The 22,091-nt window shown below is 44.0% G+C and overlaps 2 protein-coding genes across 19 annotated transcripts in view; one reads left to right on the top strand and one right to left on the bottom strand.

Annotated features, from left to right (window-relative positions):
* The window catches only part of CASK (calcium/calmodulin dependent serine protein kinase), a 321,131-nt gene that overhangs the window by 122,032 nt on the left and 177,008 nt on the right, over positions 1-22,091 (bottom strand). The window lies entirely within an intron of this gene.
* GPR34 (G protein-coupled receptor 34) lies at positions 156-21,816 on the top strand. Of its 3 annotated transcripts, none has more exons than XR_003753393.2 (4): positions 156-294; positions 1,031-1,078; positions 13,937-15,384; positions 21,109-21,816. XR_003753393.2 is itself a non-coding variant. In XM_029046430.2 (4 exons), the coding sequence occupies exon 4, from the start codon at positions 14,044-14,046 to the stop codon at positions 15,139-15,141; it is 1,098 nt and encodes a 365-aa protein (XP_028902263.1). In that variant the 5' UTR covers positions 162-294; positions 1,031-1,078; positions 9,040-9,165; positions 13,937-14,043; the 3' UTR covers positions 15,142-15,571. The 3 variants fall into 3 exon arrangements, 2 of the variants coding, with proteins under 2 accessions (XP_007665429.1, XP_028902263.1); XM_029046430.2 differs by lacking the exon at positions 21,109-21,816 and adding an exon at positions 9,040-9,165 and having other exon boundaries at positions 162-294; positions 13,937-15,571; XM_007667239.4 differs by lacking the exon at positions 21,109-21,816 and having other exon boundaries at positions 13,937-15,571.

The raw sequence follows: 22,091 nt of genomic DNA, 5'->3' as shown, positions 1-22,091 counted from the left end.
TCAAATGGGGTCCTAAGAGCAAGAAGTTTAATTTTTATGGTTCAACAAAAGACTTGGATACTGCCAAAGAGTCTCAAGCGTGTTAGTCACAAAACCCTAAAAAAGTCCAACTTGAGGAACAAGCAAAAAAAACAACCCTCAGTGTATTGCACCACCACCCGACTGAGGAACAAGCAGCCTGAACACGCTGACACAGCCACTTCAAGTGACTTTAGATAACTTAGCTAAAAGTTTCCCGTTTAGAGACACGCTACTTACCACACTGTAGGAGAAGGCACCAAGAATGACTAAAGCGTAAGTACTTTCTTTGAATTCCACTCAATGTTACAATAACTACTATTGTTTAATAATACGATGACTGTGCTTGCCTTTTGGTTATAACATTATCCTATTGAACTGGGGAATTTTGTTTCCAAGAGGGTTATAAAACTTGAATTCTGCCTCTTTTCATAAAAATAGAAATTATGGATTCTGTTTAAATTAGTAATTATGTCAAGGGTGATTAGTAAATTGTAAGGTGTCTTTTCAAACAAATGTAATGAATAACTGCCCTAAAAGCCTTATTGGATGTGTACTTTCAAGAACCCCTTGAGATTACTCAAAATAATCTATTTGGAATCATTTGCATATGCTGTTGTTAGCTTAATTTAAGTGTACTATCAGTGTACTGTATTTTAAATGTCCCAAGATAAATTCTTTTAGAACAAGATACCTAAAGCCTTGCAATTACCTTCAAATGATTTAGGTGCAGTAATAATCTACGACACATAGCATTTTTGGACTACTTTTGGGTTTATCGTTGTTTTTACAGTTTGAAGTTGCTACATAAATCCATTTAGAAATGGGAGCTTTAAAGAATACATGAAATAATTCTTAGGGATTACACTCAATACTAAACCAGTCTAGTAAGAGGTGTTGATTGAACTAAAAATCTCTTTGCCCGCTAAAGGCAAGGCAAATCTATTTTGAAATGCAGTTTACTAATTGCACAAAGTGGCCACTAAGTGTTCATTTTCCATTTTACTCGTAGCATGCGATTTAAGTGTACAAGGTGTCTGCCCTGATGGAGTGTTATCAGGTAAATATACTCATATTATTTTCTTCCGATTAGCACTCTAACAGTCTATTTAGTATCGCCATCAGTGAAACACACCCAAAGCCTGACTTGCAAATGGGGACCAAAAGAGAAAATGTTCATTCATTCAATCGTACTTACTGAGCGCTTATTGTGTGTCAAGCACTGTACTAAGCACTTGGGAGAGTACAATACACCGATAAACAGACACATTTTGACCACAATGAGCTTACAGTCGAGAGATCATATGCACAAGCTTTCCAAATCACCTGCATTCTGTCCCTTCTCCCCTTGAAAAAATTCAATTTCTCTTGCTCCCCAGAACAGCAGCCTCAATGATACACTGTTTTATGAAGGTTATTTTGAGTTTTTTTCCTTCTTATTCTACGGTCACTTATATGCTATGCCAACATTAAGAAATTTGGAGCCTGGGCTGGGAAAAAGCCTGGGCTTTGGAGTCAGAGGTCATGAGTTCGAATCCCAGCTCTGCCACTTGTCAGCTGTGTGACTGTGGGCAAGTCACTTAACTTCTCTGTGCCTCAGTTCCCTCATCTGTGAGCCCCACGTGGGACAACCTGATTCCCCTGTGTCTACCCCAGCACTTAGAACAGTGCTCTGCACATAGTAAGTGCTTAACAAATACCAACATTGTTATTATTATTAAATTTTCCAGCTTGTGCAACAATTTCGGTTTGCCTTCAATCTGGTTTGAGAGGGCTGACAAGCGTCACAAAAAGGTGGCATTTTCTATCAAACTGAGCCACCGATCAATAACCCATAATGGTCTCAAGCATTTCCTTCCCTCTCGACCCTAGTTGCCCAGTGGCTGCAGTCAATCAGTCACTCGTATTTATTAAGTACATACTGTGTGCTGACTGTACTAAGTGCTTGAAGGTATAACAACAGGCACTTTCCCTGTCCACAATGAGCTTACAGCTTAGAGACTTAAATGTCCCCAACACGGTGATTGCTCTTTTTGAGGCAACTGATTCTCTGATGTCTAGTTTGGTGTTTTCTTTTGCAATCTCTAGTTCCTAGTACAGTGGTTTGTACACAGTAAGCGCTCAGTAAATTCAACTGAATGAACAAAGTGTGTTTGGAGGGGGGTGAATGTAGGTTGGTGCACACTCTTAAAGGTTCTTGGGAGTGCATTACTGATTTCCCCTGTCCCTCCCCTGGCTCCCATGTGGATTCTAATTAGGTGTTGGGATCAGATAGTAATAATAATAATAATAATTGTGGCATTTAAGAACTTACTGTGTGCTAGGCACTGTTCTAAGTGTTGGGGTATAGACAAGCTAATCGGGTTGGACACAGTCCTTGCCCTACATGGGGCTCACAGTCTTAATCCCCATTTTACAGATAGGCCCAGGGACGTGAAGTGACTTGCCCAAGGTCACACAGCAGACACATGGCAGAACTGGAATTAGAACCCAACTCCTTCTGACTCCCAGGCCCGTGCTCTATCCACTAGGCCACTCTGCTTCGCATAGATGAACAAATGAAGTTATCAAAGTCAACTTTGGTTAGTGCAGAAGAGGCAGGGTGAAAGGTACCTGCAGAATGTGGTTTAACGAGTAAGAGCCATTGTATAAAGGAGAATATGTATAACTCAGAATATGAGTAGATGGGGTCAGATGGGGCTTGGGCAAGGGGGTGAGTTCTCTGGGTAAAGTTTGTTGAGTAATTATGATGGGAGTTAAAATAATGATAATAATGATTGTAGTATTTGTTAAGTGCTTACTGTGTGCCAAAAACTGTTCTAAGGTGGGACAGATCCAGATAATCAGGTCGGACAGAGGCACTGTTCCACATGGCGTTCACAGTCTAAGTGGGAGGGAGACCAGGTATTGAATACCCATGGTACAGATGAGGAAACTGAGGCCAGAGAAGTTAAGTGACTTGTCCAAGGTCACACAGCGGGCAAGTGGTGGAGCCGGGATTAAAACACAGGTCCTCTGACTCCCAGGCCTGTGCTCTTCCCACTAGGCCATGCTTCATTTATCTCTTCGGAGCCATCAGTGCCCAGTCTTGGGGGGCAATGGGGACGAGCGACCCCCACGGCTGTGGGAGCTGGATTGTCAGGCAGGAACTGACACTTTTCCATCGGGGTTGAAGAGACCCCAAAAGGCGACTTTCCAGGTGATTATCTCTGTGATACCGGTGTCCTGCCAGGCTTTACACCCACTGTGACCCCTGTACGCCCCTTTGCCACCATACTCAGAAAGAAAAGTTGGCACCTTTGTTTGCAGCTTGCACTAGGAAACACATGATCTGCTATCAATGAATGATATTTATCGAGCACTGAACTAAGCGCCTGGGAAAGTATGATACAATAGAGTTGGAAAACACCACTCTGCCCACAAGGAGATTATAGTCTACTGGTACCTATTTTTTTTTAAATGATATTTGGTTAGCACTTACTACGAGCCATGCACTGAACTAAGCTTGGGCGTAGATATAAGAAAAAGATAACCAGGTTAGATACAGTTCATGGCCCACAGAGGGCTCACAGCTTTAGTACCCATTTTACAGATGAGGCAACTGAGGCACAGAGAAGTTAAATACTTGACTGAAGTCATACAGCACATAAGTGCAGGAGCAGGAATTATAACTCAGGTTTTCTCCCTGGATAGTCAAACCTCTCAATTACAAAAAAGCATGTTGTACAGCCAAATTTTTCTGAAATGTAAGACCCTGTAAACTCTTCACACAAGGAGAAATACAAAGCCACCTCAGAGAACAGATTGCTAATGTTGATTTCTAAAGCTACAAAAATGCTTTCCTGGCTGAAAACAGATAAATAAGTTTAGATGAGTTTGATTAGGGCTGTGGTTACTGACAGTTCAAATGGAGGAAACACTGCCTAATCTTGTAACCTGTTGAAGAAAGTTCAATTTGCAACTCAATCAAATCCTTCTGGAATGGAGTCCTGAATGATTGACTAAATAGGATTGCAGTATGAAATTCACTGCCCTTTAGTTGAAGACAACCACATCTGATTACACACTGAGGTTGTGGCTGTCAAATTTTTCTAGTTACACCTACTCATTCCCCAAGCACTCCCCACCCTAATAAAACTATGTGCTAAATGGTACACTAAGGGCTGGGGTAGATACAAGAGAATAAGGAGCATGGTTTAGTGGATAAAAAGATGGGCCTGGGAGTCAAATGGACCTGGTTTCTAATCCCATTGCGGCCACATGTCTGTGTGACCTCCGGCAAATCACTTCACTCCTCAGTGCCTCAGTTACCTCATCTGCAAAATGGAGATAAAAGTGAGCGCCCCAGGTGGGACGGGGACTGTGTCCAACCTGATTAACTTGCATCTACCCCAGCACTTAGAAAAGTGCTTGGCACAGAGTAAGTGCTTAACAAGTACCATTATTATTATTATTTTTATTATTAGGTTAGACACAATCCCTGTCCCACATGGGGCCCACAGTCAACTAGGAGGGAGGAGGATTTAATCCCCATTTTTCAAATAAGGTAACTGAAGCACAGTGGTTATACACAGACAAGTGGCAGAACCGGATCAGAGCCCAAGGCTTCTGACTCCCAGGACCATGCTCTTTCCCAAAGGTCATGCTGCTTCTTCTACCTTCTATGAAGAATAGTCCCAACACCCCAAAGTTTACTTCTTGCCCAAGGAGCAGCAAATGTGGAAGAGGGCAGGAGTGAGTGCATTATGGGAGACGTAGGAAATGGTGGAGTTGGCTCCCACAGTACATAGAGAAGCAATGTGGCCTAGTGGAAAGAGCATGGGCCTGGGAGTCAGAGGACCTGGGTTCTAATCCTGGCTCTACCACTTGTCTGCCGTGTGACTTTGACAGGGTCACTTGGCTTCTCGGTGCCTCAGTTCCCTCATCTGCAAAATGGGGATTTAATACCTGTTTTCCCTCCTACTTAGACTGCGAGCCCCTTGTGAGACCTGATGATTTTGTATCTACCCCGTCACTTCATACAGTGCTTGGCACATAGTAAGCACTTAATACCACAATTATTACATAACACAAAAGGAAGATTTCAGTTGCACATTGGGGTAGACAAATCAGGAAAGTGGTTCCCCTGCAGAAGCAGGATAAATTCTATAGGGACAAACATGGTTAAAACAGTACTCTGCACATAGAAAGTGCTCAGTGACTACCACTAATTAAAAAATACCATTGACTGAAATGCCAGGTTCTATATATAAAGGATTAAGTACTCTCCCAAGTCATGAGTACACTGTTCTGCACATGGTAAGTGGTCAGCATGGTGTAGTGAATACAGCACAGGTCTGGGAGTCAGAAGTACTTGGGTTCTAATCCTGGGCTCCACCACTTATCTGCTGTAAGACTTGGAGTTTCTGCTGGAGCACAGAGAAGCAAATTGGCCTATTGGAAAGAGCCCAGGCCTGGGAGTGAAAGAACCTGGACTCTGCCTCTTGTCTGCTCTGTGTAACCCTGGCCAAGTCACTTAATTTATCTGGGTCTCAGTACCCTCATCTGCAAAATGGGGATAAAGACTTTGAGCTCAGTGTGGGAGAGGGATTTTTTGTTCAACATGACTTGCTTATACCCTGCCCCAGTGCTTAGTACATTGCCTGGCATGAAGTAAACATTATAATAATAATGTTGGTATTTGTTAAGCGCTTACTATGTGCTGAGCACTGTTCTAAGCACTGGGGTAGACATAGGGGAATCAGGTTGTCCCACGGGGGGCTCACAGTCTTAATCCCCATTTTACAGATGAGGGAACTGAGGCACAGAGAAGTTAAGTGACTTGCCCACAGTCACACAGCCGACAAGTGGCAGAGCTGGGATTCGAACTCATGAGCCCTGACTCCAAAGCCCATGCTCTTTCCACTGAGCCACGCTGCTTCTCCATATTATGAGAAACCAACTCTTCCAATTACAGCTGTGAGTAAATTGGCTGGATACAAATATAGCTGAATAATACCTGGGAGTCATAGGTAAACAGAAGCTGACCACACATCAGCAATTTTAATGCATTTCATGAAAAGCAAGTATGCTTTTAGGTTCAATAACCACAAGTGTGAGATGCCAGAATTGGGTGGTATTCCTTCCAGGACACTCTGCACTAATCAGACCCACTTCCAAGTATGCTGTCCTGTTTTGCAGTAGACACTACCAAGCACTTAGTACAGTGTTTTGCACACAGTAAGCGCTCAGTAAAACACCACTGATAGCTTGTTGACAATGTGCAGAAATTGGAGGGGTCTAAGAAGAAAGCAAGAAAAAAGTCTGGAAAACAGCACCCAGTTGTTCTCCATGCGTGCTGACGGCCAAACGAGAGGAATCAGGGTGAAACTGAAGCAAGAGAGAGAGCGGTTGGAAGCCAGGAAGAACTTCTCGATCACCGGGGAGCTGAAATACTGGGTCTGCTTCGATGTTCCTTGAGTTCTTTGGGTCTGGCTCATACACCAAGAAATCAGGGAGGGGAGGGTGAGAGAGAGGTGAGGGCCCCGCGGGTTTGGCTTTTCAGGCGGCTGTATTCAAAAAACGAATCTGGTGACTGGGAGTTTGGTTAGAAGTGGCAGCTCCCGAGCCCCGGACCCAGTGGGCTTGACAGTTGATATTCTACGTTGCCTCCTGCACAGATTTTAGATACACTCTGGTTTACCGTTTTTTCCCTTCTTGAGCACTCTCCCTCTATTTCTTTCTTCCAGTCCTAAGTGGTTTCAGTATTTAGAAGCAGGAGGCAGGGCTAGTAGATCTCCTGACTTTACTATCTGCTCCAGGATCCTATGAGAACTGAACATTCATTTGTTTATCATCTTTTCTGAGCCCCTTTGAAGACCATTCTCCAAGATTACTTATAGGATGGGAGGGTTCTCTACTCCTCAAGAACTTCTAGTGGTTACCTATCCACTTCTGCATCAAATAGAAACCTCTTACCGTAGACTTCAAAGCAGTCAGCTCTCCCCCTCCTACCTTACCTGCTGATCTCCTGTGACAACCCAGTCTGCTTCTATAACACCTACTTATTCACTGTTCCTCTATGTCATCTGTCTCGCTTCCACTCTGACCTCTTCCACATGCCCTCCCTCTGGCCCGGGGACTCCCTCCCCGTTCATATATGACAGACCACCACTCTCCACTTCTTCAAAGCCCTGCTAAAATCAATTCTCCTCCAAGAGACCTTCCCAAACCAATCCTTTGTTTCCCCTACTTGCTCTCCCCTCTGCATCACCTTTGCATTTATGTTTACTCCCTTTAAGCAATCACTATTTACCCCATCCTCAGCACTCATGTACAAAGCCGTAATTTACAATCTGTCTCTTGCTCTAGACTGTAAGCTCCTTGTGGGCAGAGAACGTGTCTACCACCTCTGTTGCACTGTGCTCTCCCAAATGTTCAGTATATTCTCCGCACACAGTACGCATTCAGCTTACTTGTGGTTGGCAAATTGTCTGCTGCTGCTGACATCTCAGAAGAAGTCTATTCTGTGACCACATAATGTACCTGTTTTCCTTACTGACCACCTCACAGTGCTTCCTGTGGAGGCACAGAGGATCTGGGAGAGGGAGTGTTGATGGCTCTGTGCAACCCACCACCACTACTGTAAAAATAATAATAATAACAATAATGGTATTTATCAATCACTTACTGTGTGCCAGGAACTGTTTTAAGCACTGGGGTAGATATGAGATAGAACAGACCCAGTCCCTGTCCCACATAGGGCTCACAGTCTTAATCCTCACTGTACAGACGAGGGAACTGAGGCACAGAGAAATTAAGTAACTTGCCCAAGGTCACATAGCAGACAAGTGGCAGAGCTGGGATTAAAACCCAGGTCCTTCTGACTCCCAGGCCCACTAGGCCATGATGCTTCGATAACTCAATACCTCCTCTCACTGGTGGTAGCATATACTTTCCCCTCTTAAAAACTGGTGTCTGAGCAATGCTTATCTCAAATGACAAAGGGACAGAACACGTGCACAACTGTATTTACAAGGGTAAAAAGGGCCAATGTGAAAGGGATTTACCACTTGACACAAACAGCCCCAGTCACAAGCTCACCGCCAGCAGAACTCATCTGCAAACTGAAGGACAAATCTACCAGAAAGCTATTCAGATTTCTGCACTTTTACTGACATTCTGCAAGACCCCATTATCATTCACTCAAAGATGACGGAGCCAAGAGTGAACCAAGCCAACTAAACTACAAAAACTCTTTACGCTTGATCAAGAGATAAAATACTCTTTGGGAAAACAAAGTACAAGAGTATTCTTTCTCAACTTCTCAAATCCATGTGCATATTGTGGCATTAATTTATAAAAATCACAAAATTACAGGCAATAGCCTGCAAAAAAACAAGCCTTACTAATCTTATTTTTCCTTTGCACAGTCATCTTGGATTAATAATAATAATAATAATGTTGGTATTTGTTAAGCGCTTACTATGTGCCGAGCACTGTTCTAAGCGCTGGGGTAGACACAGGGGAATCAGGTTGTCCCACGTGGGGCTCACAGTCTTAATCCCCATTTTACAGATGAGGTAACTGAGGCACAGAGAAGTTAAGTGACTTGCCCAAAGTCACACAGCTGACAAGTGGCTGAGCTGGGATTCGAACCCATGAACTCTGACTCCAAAGCCCGTGCTCCTTCCACTGAGCCACGACAATGTTATGTGTAATTTTCTTTCTTTGGACTATCCCTCGGCCAAAAAAAAATGGCTACAGCAATTAGTGTATTTTCAGAGAAGAAAAAAAAATCTCATCCCCTCAGTTATAGTCTTCATAAAGCTTTGTTGAATTCCTGACTTTTCTCTATAAATTGGATTAGGGGGAAGTAGGACGGATTACTCAGAAGTGTCAATGGGAAGAAAATGTCTTCAGAGGGGCTGAGCCCTTGTTCCTGAGTTGATGGGCTCTCTGTGAAGATTTCCACAACTGCAGAAATGGCCTGAGGACAGTCAAGGACATGATGATCTGTCTTCATTTATGCCATATTTTTAGATGCCAACCCCACTGCTCAAACAATAATGGAGGCTCAACATATAGACTCTGCTGTGGAGGTGGAGAGAGATCAAGAGATCCAGAAGGGAGGAGGGAGACTGTCTGACCAGACTGTATCTACCCCAGGTTGAGTATAGTTTTTGGCACACAGTGGGCACTTAATAAATATTACATTTAGCATTAGACATTATTATCATCATCATCATCATCATCATCATCATCGTTTTTGTTGCATTGTACTATACCAAGCTTTTAGTACAGTGCTCTGCACACAGTAAGGGCTCTATAAATACGACTGAATGCATCATCATCAGATAGGAGAAAAGATATGAAAAGCCATTTGATCCTTTGGGGACAAAGCCCACAATTCCAAAAATTCTTACTATGTGCCAGGCACACAATACTTACTCCTCTGAATGCTGGAGTAGATAGGCGGTAACCAGGGTGAACACAGTCCATTTCCCACATGGGACTCATAATCTTAATCCCCATTTTACAGATGAGGTAAGTGAGGCATAGAGAAGTGAAGTGACTTGCCCCACGTCACAGAGCAGACAGTGACGGAGCCGGGTTTAGAACCCAGGTCCTTCGGACTCCCAGGGCCGGGCTCTGGCTACCTTTGTGCTTCAAAGATGTAACTCTCCTCCGAAACCCAAATTGTTCCCAGCCAGGCCAGTCTCCACAACAGAAAGTTGCCCACGTGGAGGACCCAGGGGGCACTTTTCTTCGCATGTTGCTCCTTTTCCCATTTTCATGTTGGAGGGCAGGAATGTTTGAATTTCTCACAGACCACACTTATCAGACCATTCGGGAGGTGGATCATGAAATGCAAGCAAGTTTTCAAAGTCAGATTAAGAAGTGTTTCTACGTTTTCTTTGGGAAGCCTGGTTCTATCAGGGTGCCCCATTTCATGGTGGCCCAAGACCAGAGTCACTTTTGCTTCTGAACCCTCTGCCACTTGGTGGTCAAGCTCCCGACCCGCCTTCTCCTTGTCAACACCATTTTCCTTCCTTTATTCACGCCCTCAGCTCCATATTGACATATTTCCTCCCCTTTGGCCCAACCCAAGGCAGCCGTATTGATCAATCAAATCAATGGTATTTATTGAGTGCTTCCTGTGTGCAGAGCACTGTACTAAGCCCTTGGGGGGACTACAGTATAACAGAGTTAGCAGACAGGTTACTTGTCCGCAAGCTTACAATCTAGAGGGACACAGTTGCCTCATAGATTGTCCCCGAATTAGGGTATCAATCAATCAATCAATCAATGGTGTTTACTGAGCACCTAGTGCAGAGCACTGTAGTAAATGCTTGAGAGAGTACAATAAAATAATAATAATAAAACAGATTTAGCAGACAGTACTACCCACAGCCTCATTTTAGCTAATAATTTCAAACTCTCTACTTTGAAGGACATTCCAATAGTAGTAATAGTATTTCCTAATCCCTTCAGTAGACTCAACTCATTAAGTGATCCCACTAAATCTTCACAAGAGCTGCTATAAACTTACCTTCCACAACTAATTGCTTCTGCTGCCTGCCCCCTCGTGGAGATACCAACAAGCTTTACATACTCCCACACTGGGCTAAGATAACTGGTGGAACCTTCTTTGCCTCTGGCTAATAATAATAATTATAACGATAATAGGATTTGTTAAGCATTACTTTGTGCCAGGCACTGTACTAAGCGTTGGGGTGGATACAAGCAATAAATGGAAATGGAATCCCCCCACAAACCCTCATGTCCCTCTAATAGTATCTCCCCCATTTAGATTGTGAGCCCCCCCCACGTTTAGACTGTGAGCCCGTTACTGGGCAGGGATTGTCTCTCTCTGTTGCAGAACTGTACATTCCAAGCACTTAATACAGTGCCCTGCACATAGTAAGCACTCAATAAATACTATTGAATGAATGAATAATAGCTAAGCTAGTTCTGAGCACATTTTCTGGAGCTTAAACTAGGGCAGGAGGTGTGGGGTCGATAAGAGTCCCAAAATGATGGTCTGAGCATAAGGGTGAAGGAGAAAAAAGGAGATGAGGACAGAGAGAGAGAGAGACCGAGAGAGACACGCAGACCCAGAGACAGGAACAACAAATCCACACATGATCCCTTGTGAACCACCCCTGCAACCCCACAAGATCCTCAGAAGTATTGATTCCCCATCCTTAGTGGAAGTCAGGCAGAAGTGGGTGAAACTAAGACCAAAGGGAAGAGCTAAGGCTCCCCTTCCTTCACACTTAACATTGGCTAGTACAGATCAAGCACTGTTCTGAGCTCTGAGGTAGATACAGGTTAAGCAGATAGGACACAGTCCCTTGTATCACATGGGGCTTACTGTCTAAGTATGACGGAGAACAGATGTCGCATCTCCATTTTGCAGTTGAAGAAATCGAGGCCCAGAAAAGTTACATGACTTGCCCAAGGTCACAGCGTGGGGAAGTGGCAGAGCTGGGATTAGAACCCAGGTCCCCTGGCTCCCAGGCTTGTGCTTTATCCACTACTCTGTCCAGTGGACTTCCACTGTGGTCACCTTGCATGCCACACGTAGGGGGCACATGGAGACAGAAACCGCAAGGGGTGGGCCATGGGGGCAATGGAAGAGCTAGCAACTGCAGGATGGCAAGCTAGGGGGAGGTTGAATAGTTTCTTTGCTCTTGGTTTTATCTGCTCTTGTCTATCACACACTGGGGAGCACCACACATACTGGAAAGTGAGACTTAGGAGCCTGCTGGCCAACTCTCGGGTACTGGTGTAAGACTTGCAAGCTTCTGGGCAAGGAATGTGTCTACCAACTCCGTTACATTGTACCCTCCCAAACGCTTAGTTCAGTAATCTGCATGTAGTAAGTGCTCAATAAATACCAACAATTGCTCGATTGGTGGGTTAGGGAGTCCAGATTTTCTAGTGGTCCCATATAATGTGGATTCTCACTGACCATATCCATGACTGGTGTACAGACGTTTTGTCATGCACACTAAATTTTTCCTTTCTCCTTCTCTTCTACTAAGAGTTGGAGCTTTAGAGAGGGAGATCCTTTCAGTTTCTCTCCAAGGCAGTTGGCAAATTGTTTTTGAAGGTGATCAATCAATAATATTTATTGAGCACCTATTCTGTTCACAGCCCCATGTTAAGCGCTTAACAGAGTACATTAGAATTAGGAGATGTGAACCTTGCCTTCAAATACTTTACAGTCTACTGGGGGAAATGGACACTAAAATAAATTAGAGGCAGGGGGAGGTAATGGAGTATAAAGTAGTTCAGGGGCTGAAGGATGGGTAGCAAATAAGTGTTGAAGGGGCAGTCAAGGGGATATAAGGTGGGAAGCTGAGAAATCAATCAAGGAAGGCCTCCTAGAGGAGAGGGAATTTTACAAGGGCTTTGAAGATAAGAAGGATGATGATGATGGTACCGGTTGAGCATTTACTTTGAGTCAAGGACTGTTCCCAGCACTGGGGTAGATAAAAGTTAAAGATAAAAGGTCGAACAGAGTTGTTGTCCCATACGGGGCTCACAGCCTAAGTAGGGGGGAGAAAAGGTATATAAACTTCATTTTAACAGATGAGGAAACTGAGGTACAGAGAAGTGAAAGACTAGCCCAAAGTCACAGGTCAGGCTGCGATTAGGACCTACGTCCTCTAATTCCTAACAGGTGCTCTTTCCAGTTGGCCACACTGCTTCTCTGCAGGATGGCAGATTTGGCAGACACTAAACAGTTGTAACAATGTGGCCCATGTCCTACCTCTGGCCTGGAATGCTTTTCCTTTTCACATGGCCAAACTAGCACACTTCCCCCCTTCAAAGCCCTACTAAAAGCTCACCTCCTCCAGGAGGTCTTCCCATACTGAGCCCCCCTTTTCCTCTGCTCCTCCTCCCCTCTCCACCACCCCACTCCCTCCCTCTGCTCTACTTCCCTCCTCGCCCCACAGCACTTGTTTATATATGTACATATTTATTATTCTATTTTATTAATGATGTGTACATATCTATAATTCTATTTATTTATATTGATGCTGTTGATGCCTGTCGACTTGTTTTGTTGTCTGTCTCCCCACTTCTAGACTGTGAGCCAGTTGTTGGGTAGGAATTGTCTCTATTTGTTGTCAAATTGTATTTTCCAAGCGCTTAGTACAGAGCTCTGCATAAAGTAAGTACACAGTATTGTACACAGTAAGTACACAGTACTCAATAAATACGATTGAATGAATGAATGAGGAGACGAGCCAGAGAGGCAACACTGATTTCCCACAATTGAATGATTTAGAGCTGATTTTTGCTTATTTTAGGTCTCATTCACTCAACCAATGGTGCATATCCAGGGCTTACTGTGTGTGTAGAGCACTATACTAGGCGCTTGGGAGAGTACGAGAGGTGGTAGATGTGATCCCTGCCCGCAAGGAGCCTCTCTTCCCTCAGAAACTCTTCATCTTACGCTAGGGGTCTCAAGCAGTTACTTTATATCCAAAAACCCCACATTTTAACCACTGGGGGGAAGGTGTCTGTCTCTCTAAGGATACTAACTACTACTCTATTTCCTGTACATTTGTTAAGGTACCTAGGGGTTTCTTAAACCCCTTAACTCTGATAAAGGCCAGAGGACTACCAACTAACACTGATATGCTTTGAAAATCAAGCTTGCTCTGCTGCAGCCTCTCTCTTTGCGATCTATGAGTATCGATCAATCAACTGTATTTATTGCGCGCTTACTGTTCGAAGAGCACTGTATTAAGCACTTGGGAGGGGGCAATATAACAGAGTTGGTAGACACATTCCCTGCCCACAACGAGCTTACTGTCTAGGGGGAAGCCAGAAAAAAGAAAAGTGAAGTGAGGAGCTCTTCTAGTAAAGTGGCAAACCTGAGAGGAGGAGTCAGTAACTTTTTGATGTCTATGCTCTACAGGTCCAACGAAAGGACACAAAAACCTGGTATCGCGCGAAGCCTACTGGATCATTTTCCCTTTTCGGATCGGATAGAGAGTGGCCAAGAGAAGCGGCCCTTTTCTGACTATGGCTGGGGCGTCAACTACCTCTAAGCCTTTCTCTTTTCATGAAACCGTCTTCCCGGATAACCAGAGTGGCCAAAGCGGAAATGACTCAGAGTCATCCAAATGCCCCTTGGATGAACCGTCACTGTCCGTCACCTTGATCACTTTTTACTCCTTCATATTTGTGGTGGGATTGGCTGGGAATATTCTCGCCCTGTACGTGTTTCTGGGCATCCACCGCAAGAGGAATTCCATTCAGGTGTACCTCCTTAATGTGGCCATTGCCGACCTCCTCCTCATCTTCTGCCTCCCTTTCCGAATACTCTACCACACTAACCAAGATGAATGGACCCTCGGTGCGGTTTTCTGCAAAGTTGTGGGCCTCCTATTTTACATGAACATGTATATCAGCATTACCTTTTTGGGACTGATAAGTTTGGACCGCTACGCCAAAATTAACCGCTCGTTTCAACAGCATAAAGGACTTACCCCTAAGCACAGCATTTATTCCTGCTGCTTCGTGTGGATGTGTGCAGTGCTTGGGTTTTTGGTAATGCTTGTTTTCTCGATTAGGGAAAATGACCAGTCTGCAATGTGTTTCCATTACAGAAACAAGAAGAAGGTGAAAGGGGAAGCAATTTTTAACTTCATCCTAGTGATCCTGTTTTGGTTCACTTTCCTTCTGCTCATTCTTTCTTATGCTAAAATTGCCAAAAATCTTTTGCGCATTTCCAAAAGAAGATCAAATTTTCCCAACTCCAGGAAATATGCCAAGACAGCCCGCAATTCCTTTATTGTACTGATCATTTTCACTATATGCTTTGTCCCCTACCATGGTTTTCGGTTTATCTATATCACGTCTCAGCTACGGGACACATCTTGTTACTGGAAAAAGATTTTTCACAAAACCAATGAGATTATGCTTGTGTTCTCAGCTTTCAACAGTTGTTTGGATCCAGTCATGTATTTTCTTATGTCAAGCAATATCCGTAAAACTGTGTACCACCTTCTTTTTAGACGATTTCAAGGGGAGTCTAGCAGGAGCGAAAGCACTTCAGAATTTAAGCAAGCCTATTCTCTGCAAGATTCCACAGCTGCCAGAATTCAGGCAAATATTTGAGGTGATTATGCTACCAAAAAAGAACCAACCACAGTCCCTTATAAGGCCATCTATTAACCACAGTTCCTTCTCTAAAATACTAGAGAATTAACAGGCACAGTTCTGGTATTACTGCTTCAGGCAAAAGTGACAACAAAAAAACTCTTCCTGAGGCTCTTTTCTTTAACAAATACGGAATACTATATTTCATCTTCTTAACTGTGCAATGCGATTTCAAAGGAAAGGAAGGAAAAGAACATCATGGTCAGTGCTAGAAAATATTAAGTACTTTATTTGAATTTTTTTGTGTCTGAATAATCTACTGTACTGCTGTTAAATGTTTTTAACAAGGACTGTAAAGTTACTTAATGGAATCTCTGACTTTAACAACAAAATACTATAAAAAGAAGTTGATGGTTTCTTGAAACAGTACAACTGTCAATATGCAAAATGTTTGAAATGTTTTATTTGTCATGACTGTGAGAAAATGATTTAGCTGAGGTCAACACAGGCAACTCAGGGGCTGCTCATTTGTTTTTGATAAGCTTTTTGGTTTTGCATTGGGAATTAATTTACATTTACTCATTTCTTTTTAGTTAAATGAGCTTTTCAGTTGCTACGTGCATATTGTAACAAAAATAGTATTAATTTGTAACTGGCATTTGTTAAGCACTTAACATGTGCCAAACGCTGTACTAAACTCTGAGGTAGATTCAAGGGAATCAGGTCAGACGCCATCCCTGTCCCACATGGGGCTCACAATCGAGAGGGGTACTGAATTCCCCTTTTACTGATGAGGAAACTGAAGCATAGGAAGAATGAAGTGACTTGCCCAAAGTCACACAGGAAGTAAGTGTTTGATTCGGGATTAGAACCCTGGTCCGCTGACTCCCAGGCCTGTCCTCTACCAGGTCAGGCTACATATAAGACTAAACAGGTAATGACAATTAAATTCACCCAAACAAGTAAATTACCTCTTTTCCAGGCACTGCTCAGGAAAACGATTAGGAGGAGGAACAGGGATAATATCACGTGGTTCAATCGGTATTAATCAATTATTAACATTTGTGATATCTGTTAAGCGCTTGTAGATACAAGATCATTGGATCCTATATGGGGCTGACAGTCTAAGTAGGAGGGAGCACAGGTAATAATAATAATAATAATTATGGAATTTGTTAAGCGCTCACTATGTGCAAAACACTGTTCTAAGTACTGGAGAGGATACAAGGTGATCAGGTTGCCCCACATGGGGCTCACAGTCTTAATCCCCATTTTGCAGATGAGGTAACAGGCACAGAGAAGTGAAGTGACTTGCCCAAAGTCACACAGCTGACAAGTGGCTGAGCGGGGATTTGAACCCATGACCTCACACTCCCAAGCCCGTGCTCTTTCCCCTGAGCCAGGTTGCTTCTCTATTGAATCCCCATTCTGCAGATGAGGGACCTGAGGCAAAGAGAAGTGAAGTGATTTGACCAAGGTCACACAGCAGGCAAGTAGCAGAGCCAGGGTGAGAACCCAGGTCCTCCAAATTCCAGGCTCATGCTCTTTCCACTAGGCCATGCTGCTTTTATTCTACCAAGGGCTGAAGGTTTGCAAAGGGAAGTAAATTCCAATGACTGATTCCACTGGTGTACAATCAGTCAGCAAACATCCTAGCCCAAACCCAAGCTTGGAGGAGAATCTGACGTGCTGTCTGTCCCGCTCTGGCTGGCGACCACCACCAAATTCCAAGGGGCACACATGCTTCCTCGAGAAAAGATCAAAACTCAGTGGAATACCAGAAAAATGCAAATGAAAATGCAAACGCCAAGTCTGAAGTTGAGGGGTAACCGAAACCAACTCAGAGACGGAAAAGGAACTCGACAAAACATCCCTCTCTACCTGGCGGTCTGGCCTGGCCAATGGATGTCTTGTTGCCTAGAAATACAAGACTTTCAGACAATTACATTTCTAAAATTCAAATAAGTGGTACGTTGGGCTCTCTCTTGCCAACTTAAGGTGACCTTCACTTTTCTGAGATATTTGCCGTGAACACTTTATGAAGAATGTATATTACAAGGCTGACGTGAAAACATTTAGATGATGTGTTTTCCTCTATTTCCACTTTACTTATATTTAAGAAGGTGTTCATAAAAAAATCACTTTGGAAATTTCATGTCAAGTATTTATTTGAATCCATGGCGAACCCAAAAGGTCCACCTGAAAGAATTGGGAAATGGGATTTTTTCAAATTGAAAAAATGAAATTTAAGGGTTTAATAAATCAATCAGTATTATTTATTGAGAGATTATTGTGTGCACGGCACTGCACTGGCTGCTTGGGGGAGTACAGTAGAATCAGTAGACATGATCTAATGGTTTTAGAGGCAACGGCACAGATTTTGAGTTTCTATGCTTGCAATTACTGAGCCTCGCTTCCTTTTGTTTTGCCCACTTCCATTGCTGAAAATACACAGAAAATGAGTTTGGAGCACTCCCACTGAGAGATTACTTTAAATTCAGTAATACTAATACTGTATGCAGAGCACTGCATTAAGCTCTTTGGCTTTAGAGGTGAGCCTTTGGCTGGCATGTATTTCCCCCTCTTGCTGGTGTGCTTTGTGGAGCTGCTGCAATTTGTGCCAGGCAGTGCTCTGAAGTGTCCTGAAAATGATCTGAAAATCAGGCCTGGCTGCGCTTGTGAAGGAGAAGCAGCATGGCCTAATGGATAAAGCCCAGGCCTCGGAGGGAGAAGGACCTGGGTTCCAGTACTGACTCTATCATGCGGCTGCTGGGTGACCTTGAACAAGTCACTTCACTTCTCTGTGCTTCAGTTACCTCATCTGTAAAATGGGGAATAAGACTGTAAACCCCATGTGAGACCGGATTACCTTGTGCCTACCCTAGTGTTTAGAACAGTGTCTGGCACATAGAAAGTGCTTAACAACTAATCCTGGCTCCGCTGCTTGCCAGCTGTGTGACTTTGGGCAAGTCACTTAACTTATCTGTGCCTCAGTTACCTCATCTGTAAAAGGGGGATTAAAACTGTGAGCCCCACATGGGACAACCTGATCTCCTTGTATCTGCCAGCGCTTAAAACAGTGCTTTGCACATAGTAAGCACTTAACAAATACCACTTTATTAAATACCATAAAAAAAACTGCCAAGGGTGCTAAGATGGGTGACCATTTGTCTGGTTTCATACTGGATGGTCTAGTTTTCCACCGACCTGGCCCCTATCTGGTTTGGGGATGGCACCAGATACTTTTATGTCCTGCATTTTACCAACCTGTAACTTATTTTGATGGCCATCTCTCTCACCATTCATTTCTTCATTCATTCAATTGTATATATTGAGCGCTTACTACATGCAGAGCACTGTACTAAGAGCTTGGAATGTACAATTCCGCAACAGATATCATAAGCTCCTTGAGGGTAAAGATTGGGTTTACAAGTTTGTTTCCCTTAAGCGTTTAGTATAGTGTACAAAGGAAGCTCTCAATAAATACCACTGACTGAGGTGCCCAGCCTCGGCTCATGCTGCTGAGATCTGTGGCTTGGAAGTAGTATCTGTGGTCTCCAGAGGTCTTGGTGGGGGGATGGGGAGGGGGAAACTAAAGCTCTGGAGCAAGACAGGGAAGCAGCGTAGCCTAGTGGAAAGAGCCCGGGCCTAGGAGTCAGAGGTCATGAGTTTGAATCCTGGCTCTGCCACTTGTCAGCTGTGTGACTGTGGGCAAGTCACTTCACTTCTCTGGGCCTCAGTTACCTCATCTGTAAAATGGGGATGAAGACTGTGAGCCTCACGTGGGACAACCTGATTACCCTGTGTCTACCCCAGGCATTTAGAACAGTGCTCTGCACATAGTAAGCTCTTAACAACTACCAACATTATTATTATTATTATTGACCTGGGTTCTAACCTTGGCTCTGCTACTTGTCTGCTGTGTGACCGTGAGCAAGTCACTTAATTTTTCTATGCCTCAGTTACCTCAGATGTAAAATGGGGGAATTAAGACTGTGAGCCCTATGTGGGACAATGTGATTAGCCTTTATCAACCCCAACACTTAGTATAGTGCCTAGTATATAGTAAGCGCTTAATAAATACCCTAAAAAAAAGATTGGTGAAAAGGAGGGAAGGGAGAGGGAAGAGATGGGGGAAAAGGGAGGAGGGTTTCTCTGAGAAATGCTCCGGGTTCAGGTGGTTTTGAAAGGTTGTGGTGGTGAGGGCTTTGTCCGCTTAGTTCCGGGGCTGACTGTTGCCATCCTAGTGCTAAAAGTCTTCCATCATTAGCTCTGAAAATTCTGACTTCCTGCCTGGCTGCTCAGGCTGTCAGCCTAGGAGCCTCAGCTAACTACACGGCTACGCGCATCCCTTGCTCTTTTTTCAGGCATCCCTCCTCTCCGACTACCTCATTATTTCTGATTTCTGTATTTGGCTTTTTGTCTTTTCTCTTTCCCCACTTTGGAATGACCTCCACTCTCTCCTTCCTCAAAGGCCCAGTTGGTAGCCATTTTCCCTCTCACTTTCCCTTTTGCCTGCTTGCTCTCCCTCCCTCCCTGGCACCTTTTCCTTATTCTATAAAAAACATTCGGAACTCCATGAGGTGGGAAGGCCTGACGGATTCAGGTGTAAATTACTTCTGGACATAAGGAGAGAGCCATTTTTCCCTTTCTGTTCTCAAATCCCCCCTGAGCTGGCTGTAAGGGGAACTCATTGGCTTCTGCAAGCGTGAGCATCTTCAGTTCCCCTTTGCGGCCGGCTCGGAGAGCAGGCTCAGCAACCGTGGTGCTGGACTCAAGCCGAAGGCTTGAGAAACAGACGACAACCTGCATCTGGTCCTCGGTCTGCTGATTTTGACATCTGTGATCTTGAAAAACATGAAACCTGGAGCCATTAGCTGTGTGCTCTGCACAGAGCAAGGGCTCAATAAGTGCAACTGATTGAAAAGGTTGATAACTGTGGTATTTCTTAAGCACTTACTATATGCCTAAGCATTGGGGTAGATACAAGATAATCAGACTGGATACAGTCCCTGTCCCACACAGAGCTCCCAGTCTCAATCCCCTTTTTATAGATGAGGTAACTGAGCCACAGAGAAGTTAAGTGACTTGATAAGGCTTCACAGCAGACAAGTGGCAGAGTCAGGATTAGAACCCAGGTCCTTCTGACTCCCAGGCCCATACTCTGTTCACTAGGCCCTGCTGGAACCCTTTTTCATGCTGTCAGAATTACAGACTTAGGAAGGGGAATGTACATACCTTTGCAAAGTAAGTTTTTAAGACCCGAACATAGTTGAACCAGTGGACTTTGTCACATCTGACGAGCAAGGCGGCTTCGGGAAGTAGCAGGACTTGAGTTTCACTTAACTGACCTGAAAATTTAATGGTCCTAGAAGGGAGGTTTATAAACTGTTTTTTGCCTGCTGAAGATCGATAGAAGATTGTCAGCTGAGGCACACAGATCCAAGGATTCAAGGTCCGCGTTTTAACCTATCCTTCATCAGGCCTGCCAGGAGCCCAATTCAATTTATGTCCCAGATGGTACTTAAGTGCTTACTTTATGCCAAGCAATGTTTCAAGTGCTGAGGTAGAGACAAGTTAATCAAGTTCGACATAGTCCCTGTCCCCCATGGGGTTCACACTCTTAAACCCCATTTCCCAGATGAGGAAACTGAGGCCCAGAGAAGTGACGTGACTTGCTCAAGGTCACCCAGCAGGGATTAGAACCCAGGTCCTTCCGACTCCCAGGTCCGTCATCTATCCATTAAGCCAGGCTACTTCTTCACATCCCAGCTTTGGAGGGGAGGCACAGGAGATTGAGGGAACTTCCCAGGTCGAATCTGCTTCTCCTGAAGCTCCCAAATTGCCCCAGTTGAGAAGTGCTGGGAGCCCAGTTCAACTCTGGGAGGTAGCCTGGGTGGGGAGGGTGTCTCAGAACTCCTGTGGACGAGACCCCCACCCAGCCCACCTCCACGCGCGAACCTCTGTGTCACTTTATCCCTATAGGAGCTGCAAGGAGAGAAGCCAATCTCAATATGGACTGCATTTCGGGACCCTGGAGGGAGGAAGCTCTCCCTCTGACATCATGTGGAAAAATGATCCCACTCCCCGTCCTGTCTCGGCCTGGATGGGGAGCCTGTCACACTTTGTCTCAGCAGGGGAGAACTGGAACTCCAAGCAATTCCCCAGGGAAATGCATGTGCTCTTCAAGATTTCTTTGGACTCCCAAAAGCCCAAAATTCAATTCCCAGAAGCCATTATACACGGTTCTCTCACATTTCTGGAATAAAATGGCCACCTGCTTTTTGCCTCCTCAGAGGATTATAATATTGATATATTACAATAGTCTCACATATTCATAACATAATATTTACACACAGGAATATTTCTAGAGGGCAAAAAGTGAAGAGTTAAAAATCACCTAGGCAGATTTGTGTATCCCTAATTCCATAGGTTTAGGGGAAAAGGAATGAGGCTGGGTGGCTGGAAACCCAGGTTTGAGTCCTGGCCCTGCCATAACTGCTGTGTGACCAAAGGCCAGGCATTTAACTTCCCTGTGCCTCAGTTTCTTCTTCTGTGAAATGGAGGATAAAACACTGGTTCTCCTTCCTCATTAGACTGTGAGCCTCATACGGGACATAGGGAATGAATCCAATCAGGTTATAGGGTCTGGCACATAGTAAATGTTTAATAAATACCATCATTACTCCTTAAGTGGCTTGTTCTTCTATCTCTTCAAACATTGTCTTTGTTCAAAAATATTAACTAGAGAGGATATGACAAACCACTGAGGACAGAAGATATAGTGGTCTTGACTTATTAGTAAAGATTGAAAAATAATTTTAGATTTTTTTTTCATTTTTACACCTTTCCCCCCAAGAGGATCATCAATAGTTGCTATTTAGTCACACTTTGCAAAACCACTTCAAGGGGAAATGAATTCTAACTTGCCTACTATAGTATCCAATATAAAATTGGAGTGGATTTCT

This window comes from Ornithorhynchus anatinus, chromosome 18, assembly GCF_004115215.2.
Source record: "Ornithorhynchus anatinus isolate Pmale09 chromosome 18, mOrnAna1.pri.v4, whole genome shotgun sequence".
In the NCBI taxonomy this organism is placed as follows: domain Eukaryota; kingdom Metazoa; phylum Chordata; class Mammalia; order Monotremata; family Ornithorhynchidae; genus Ornithorhynchus; species Ornithorhynchus anatinus.
This window is presented reverse-complemented; position numbering and strand designations above follow the sequence as displayed.

Bases quoted from the DNA above. Each gene is read 5' to 3' on its own strand.
- GPR34 (XM_007667239.4), top strand. From the start codon at position 14,044: ATGGCTGGGGCGTCAACTACCTCTAAGCCTTTCTCTTTTCATGAAACC.